Source organism: Bison bison, unplaced genomic scaffold (assembly GCF_000754665.1).
Source record: "Bison bison bison isolate TAMUID 2011002044 unplaced genomic scaffold, Bison_UMD1.0 scf7180017864180, whole genome shotgun sequence".
Classification (NCBI taxonomy): domain Eukaryota; kingdom Metazoa; phylum Chordata; class Mammalia; order Artiodactyla; family Bovidae; genus Bison; species Bison bison.
The window spans coordinates 9,301,187-9,307,404 of NW_011494752.1; the positions used below are offsets into that span (position 1 = coordinate 9,301,187).

Below are 6,218 nucleotides of genomic sequence, written 5' to 3' on the forward strand. Positions count from 1 at the left end.
TGTCTCTTCCCAGTTCCTGGCCCAGTTGATGGTGTTCCTCATCGGTTTTGTGAGCTCTGTGTTCTGCGGGCACCTGGGGAAGCTGGAGCTGGACGCTGTCACACTGGCAATTGCTGTACGTACGGGGCTGGCCAGCTGAGAGATAGGAAGCTGTCTGTGTGTTCATTTGCTCCTGTGGCTCTTACAGATGATCAGAGTTTTGGGGCTTCAGGGAAGACACATACGTGCCTGAATCTCTCACTGTTGGAGGCCACTGGTCTGAAAGGGGTTTCACTGGACTAACCTCCAGGTGTGGGCAGGGCTGGGACCGTGTTTCCGTCCTCAACCTACCTCTCCTTCCCCAGGGAGCCGCCCCAGGTATGTGTCTCCTCAGGTGCCAGGCTCCGGAGGGGGCGTCTTTGGAGGGCCAGAATTCTGTCTGCCACGCCAGCTAGTCTGCCATCCCTGGAGCTCTGGCTCCCACCCTGACCCCACATCTGGAAGTAGGGAATTGTTCACCAGTAGAAACCCTCCCCCCTCCCCCAGCTCTTGATTTGTCTCTTATCCCGAGATGCCAGAATATGAAACCCTGGGTGCCCGGGTCCAAACCTGAAACTGGGAGGAGGGACTTCCCTGGTAGTCCAGTGGTTAAGAATCTGCCTTTCAGGGCAGGGGACATGGGCTGGATCCCTGGTGGGGATCCCTTGTTGTTCCACAACAAAGACCCAGCTCAGCCTACCGCGCCCCCCCAACCCCAAATAATAATAAAACTTTAAAAAATTTAAATAATAAAAATTAAAAAAATCAGGAGGCACCAGTCCTCTCTGTACCCCAGACGTGAGCCCCACAGCCACAGAGAGGTGTCATTGCCCTCAGCCATGGTTGCTGGCTTGGGGGCCCTGCCAGCCTGTTCACTTGGGCCAGCAGATGTTTCGCTCAAGTTCTTGCCTCAGGTGTGTCCTCTGAAAAGCCCGCATCGGCCTCCCACACCTGGTCCATCGGGCATTTGAACTTGCCACCTCTGAGCCTGCAAGGTGCTCTGAACCATCCCCAGGGGCTCGTGGATTGCTTTGCTTTCAGGGAGCAGCGTGGACAACCCTGGTTTAATTATCCTTTTTGGTCTCTGATGTTTGGATATTTGGGGAACTCAGCAAGCTTCCCACAGATCCTTCTTGGCCACGGAAGTGCAGGAAAGCTGGTGCTTCCGGGCTGGGCCTGGCGGGGACTGCTGTCCCTGGTGCTTCCTGCAGACTCAGGGGGCAGCGGGTGGAGGCAGGCAGGGCCTCAGACTTCCCTGGTTTGGGGATGCTGTGGATGCTGGAAGGCATGAGTCTTGGCTCTGAGACTTGTTCCTGCTCTCGCAGAGTCCTTCAGGGCGTTGTGTGGGTCATCCTTGGTCACTAGCAAGTGGGCTCACCCAGGACTGCTCTGTGCCATGCCGCAGGCCCCTTAAGAAGGGTTCATGGTCCTCGGAACCTCGGAAAAAGGTGTCCAAGACCTGGGGAACAAATGCCTAAGAAAGACTAATGCAGTGTTGTCACCACGGCCTTGAATGTCCTTTCCTCCCAACACTGTGTCTGTCCTTTAATTCAGGGCACAGGGAGGTCTGTGCACAGGCTCTGGGCGGAGTGCTGAGGGCTCCGGGGCTCTGACGGGCAGAGGGGGAACCTGCCCCCAGCCTCCTCCCTGGTTTGTTCCCAGGTGGTCAACGTTACTGGTGTCTCAGTGGGGTTCGGCTTGTCTTCTGCTTGTGACACACTCATCTCCCAGGTGAGTGGCAGCCCCAGGTCAGGTCACTCCCCCGCCCCGCACCAGTTGGAGGGTGGAGTCCCCCAGGGCAAACCCTTGCCACATTTCTCAGCTCTCCTGCTGGCTCCAAAGTGTGGCCACAGGTCTCTCTGTTCTGGGAAGTGGCGTTTTTCTGCATGACTGCCCTACTGCTACGTCTTGACAGATAGGGGATGTTTTGTAAAAGTCCCTTTTATCACTTCCAACATTGTGGAGCTTGGTATGTCCAGGGGTCCTCAAACGGGCATGTGTGTCAGAGTCACTTGGGGGCCCCCCACCAGCCATAAGCCTGAAGAACCAGGTCTTGGGTTTGGGGTGGGGAATGTCCTGACTGGTTGTGTATGCCGGTCCCAGTGGCTAATTTCAAGCTGCCCAAGATGTCACTGAGCTGGCTGGGGAGGGCTGTGCATGGTGGGTTTTGTAAGCAATAGGGGCTGGCTCCAGTGCCCCCCCCATCCCCAAGTTTCTGCATCAGTAGGTCTGGGGAGGGGGAGGCCCAGGACATCATATTTCTAATCAGTTTCCAGGTGAGGCCACCCTGACTGCACATTAAGATTACATGAACATGGGGAGATTTTACAAATTATTGGTGTCTGGGACCTACTGTGGACCAGTTAAGTCCAGACTTATCTTTATCAAGCCCCTGTCATCAATGATTTAAAAATGTTCCCCAAATTAAACATCCATTTATGATAAAAACTCTTCAGAAAATAGGCACAGAAAGAACGTACCTCAATATAATAAAGACCATACAGAAAAAGACCCTGGTGCTGGGAAAGATTAAAGTCAAGAGAAGGGGGCAGCAGAGGATGAGATGGTTAGATAACATCACTGACTCAATGGCATGAGTTTGCACAAACTCCAGGAGATGGTGAAGGACAGGAAAGCCTGGTGTGCTGCAGTCCATGGGGTTGCAGAGAGTCAGACATGACCGAGTGACCAAACAATGATAAGGTCACAGCTAACATACTCAATGGTGAAAAGCTGAAACCTTTTCCTCTAAGATCAGGAATCAGACAAGGATGCCCTCTTGCTCCACTTTTATTCAACATAGTATTGGAAGTCCCAGCCATAGAAATCAGAGAAGAAAAAGAAATACAAGCAATCCCAATTGGAAAGGAAGAAGTAAAACTGTCACTGTTTACAGATGACATGATGCTATACAAAATCCTAAAGACGCCACCAGAAAGCACCTGGAGCTCATCAATGAATTTGGTAAAGTTCTAGGACACAAAATTAATATGCAGAAACCTGTTGTGTTTCTATACCCTAACAATGAAATATCAGATATAAGAAATGTTCCTTAGGTGATTCTGATGAGCAGCGACGTTTGAGAACCACTGATACCTAAAATGTAGCAGTTTCTGGGGCCATCTGTCTCTCTGTGGGGCGTGATTGGAGGCCTCTGGGGGACAGTGAGGGTGCCGTTTCTGTGTTAATGTGTTGGTTTGACTGTGCACGCAGACGTTTGGGAGCGAGAACAAGAAGCACGTGGGCGTCATCCTGCAGCGAGGCGTGCTGGTGCTGCTGCTCTGCTGTCTGCCCTGCTGGGCGCTCTTCCTCAACACCCAGCTCATCTTGCTGCTCTTCAGGCAGGACCCGGCCGTGTCCAGGTGAGATGGGCCACCCCCTGGCAGGATGGGTCCATCCCGGCAGAAAGATGGTGCCAGCCAGGTTCAGACTCTGGGGGTTCCCAAGGCCAGGGACAGGCCATGCATGAGGAGCAGGTTAAGCTGTCCTCAGCTGACTCTCCATACCTGGCCCATGGGATAACATACCTGGTCCTCATTTGGGTAACTTTCAGGTAAATAGTTCTGGGTGAAATATGATCTGCAAACACCCTCCACATGAAATGGTGGTTCATGGTGTTGATTCCCGGTTCTGTGATTCTTGGCCCTGGTCAATATTAAAATCACCTGAATGCTTTTAAAGCCCACCGCTGGGGAATTCCCTGGTGGTGCAGCAGTTAGGACTCTGTGCTTTCACTGCCAAGGGCCCAGGTTCGATTCCTGGTTGGGGAACTGAGGTCCTGAAAGCCGCATGGTGTGGCATTGGAGAAGGAAATGGCAACCCACTCCAGTATTCTTGCCTGGAGAATCCCAGGGATGGGGGAGCTTGGTGGGCTGTCGTCTATGGGGTCACACAGAGTCGGACATGACTGACGTGACTTAACAGGAGCAGCAGCATGGTGTGGCAGAAAAACAAAAAAACAACGTCCTCCCCTCCTCTGGTGCCCTCCCCCAGCATGTTGTTCTTTTCATTTGTTTGTTAAAATATTTAGTTATTTGGCTGCATACGAGATCTTTGATCTTGGTTGCCACCTGTGGGATCTTTAGTTGCAGCATCTAGTTCCCTGACCAGGGATCGAACCTGGGCCCCCTGCATTGGGAGCACAGAGTCTTAGCTACTGGATCACCAGGGAAGTCCCTAGCATTCTGGTTTAATTGGCCTGGGGTGCAGCCTGGGTGTCCATGTCTTTCAAAGCTCTCCTAGATGATTCTAAAATGTGACGCAAGGTTTGAGAGCCGCTGGTTTAGTTGATAAAGACCTTTTATGACTTTCTGCTCAACCAGTGGCTCTGAACCCAGGGGACATTTGGAATGTTACAAGACTTTTCTGGACGTCAGAACTGGTATGGGGGTGTCACTGCTGGTAGAAACCAGAGATGCTCCGTCTTGGGATACACAGGACTGCCTCCACGGCAAGAATTACCCAGCCAGGGTGCCCAGTTTGGACCCCGTGTCCTGGACCTGGAGAGACTTGGGAGAACCAAGAATGGCCACTCGGGTCATAGGATGACATGTTCTGTGTAGATTCTGACAGTGCTCCAGCAGCTTCAGCCTGTACGTTTAGGAAGAGCCAAGCATGTGAAGGTAGTGTTGCTGTGTCCTGCCTACCTTCCCCTGGAAACGGAGCACTCTGTCACTTTTCCCTCTTCCTTGTACAGGCTTACCCAGACCTACGTCATGATCTTCATTCCAGCTCTTCCTGTAAGTGTCCACGGGGTAAGGGGGTCCCTCCTTGAGGTTCATAGGTAAAAAGGCAGCGGAGATGCCTTGAGCTCAGGGATCTGGTTCAGCCCTGCGATGATGCCCACATGAGGAGTTGGCTCCTTCAAGGAAGCGTAGTTTTCATCACACTCGGGAAAGACACAAACCTTTATCCCTCAAGAAACACCAGGGTCAAGAGGGCTGCAGAGGCCGGGGTCCCCGCTCCTGTAGCAGAAGGGGCCTCTGCTCACCCACGGGGAGGAGCTCAGACTTCTCCTGTAGACGGTGAATCCTTGCCACCACGGACCCCCAGGGGCCTCGCCCGGAACTTTGAGGCTCTTGCTTGCTAAGCCTGAGGCATGGAACCCATGTGTGTTAGTGTTCGGGGGTGGTGGGGGGGCTACCTGCTTGGTGAATAAGCACAGCTATTTCATTCAGTTAAACACGTGGCTGGATTAGTCTGCTGAGCTGCTGTAACAAAATATCACAGGCTTAGACAACAGAAACCGATTTCTCACAGTCTCGGGGGCTGGCAGGTCCAAGGTCAAGGTGTCGGGGCTGGTTTCCTCCGAGGCCTCTCTCCTTGGCATGGAGGCCCACCCCCAGTGTTGCTTGTCTGCCCAGAAAGGGCACCAGTCCTGCTGGATCAGGGCCCCCCCAGTGGCCTCATTTAAACTTAATTGACTTTGGGCTTCCCTGGTGGCTCAGATGGTAAAGAATCTGCCTCCAATGTAGATTGGAGGATCAAACCTAGGTTCAATCCCTGGGTTGGGACGATCTCCTGGAGAAGGAAATGGCAAGCCACTCCAATATTCTTGCCTGAAGAATTCCATGGATAGAGGAGCCTGGCAGGCTACAGTCCATGGGGTTGCAAAGAGTCAGAAACGACTAACATTTTCACTTTTAAAGACTTTATTAAATATGGTCACATTGGGCATGAGGGCTTCAGCATATGAACTGGGAGGGGATGTAATTCAGACCTCAGAAGCACTCATTTGCCCTCATAATTGAGATCGTGGTCTTTATTTTTTCCTTTTAAACTGAATATTCTTTTCTAAGATTTTTATTTAACATCTTTATTGAATTTGTTACAGTATTGCTTCTGTTTTATGTTTTGGGTTTTTTTTTTTTTGGAGCGGGGTAACCTGAGACATGTGGGATTGTAGCACTCTGACCAGGGACCAAGCTGGCACCCCATACATTGGAAGGTGAAGTCTTAACCACTGAACTACCAGGGAAGTCCCTGAACTGAATATTCTTGAGTTTATTCCACCAAATAGGACTGCAGCCTAATCTATAGAAGGGGCACCCATCCAGAGTTTGCATGGGCCTCCTGCAAAGCCCAGTGCCCCCAGGAGAGTCCCAACCAAGCACCCAAGGAAACCACTCTCCCAGCTCCCCCGGGGGTGCTTAGATCATGTTCACCCATAAGAGAGATGTCCGGACTTGGGGTTCCTGTCC

General features: G+C 52.0%; 1 protein-coding gene across 1 annotated transcript in view; it reads left to right on the forward strand.

Annotated features, from left to right (window-relative positions):
• Positions 1–6,218, forward strand: part of SLC47A1 (solute carrier family 47 (multidrug and toxin extrusion), member 1) — a 39,367-nt gene that overhangs the window by 18,328 nt on the left and 14,821 nt on the right. Inside the window, exons 4-7 of the mRNA XM_010843179.1 lie at positions 14–115; positions 1,681–1,749; positions 3,232–3,380; positions 4,715–4,757. Coding sequence (XP_010841481.1) covers positions 14–115; positions 1,681–1,749; positions 3,232–3,380; positions 4,715–4,757 — 363 coding nt within the window. The remainder of the gene's footprint in view (positions 1–13; positions 116–1,680; positions 1,750–3,231; positions 3,381–4,714; positions 4,758–6,218) is intronic.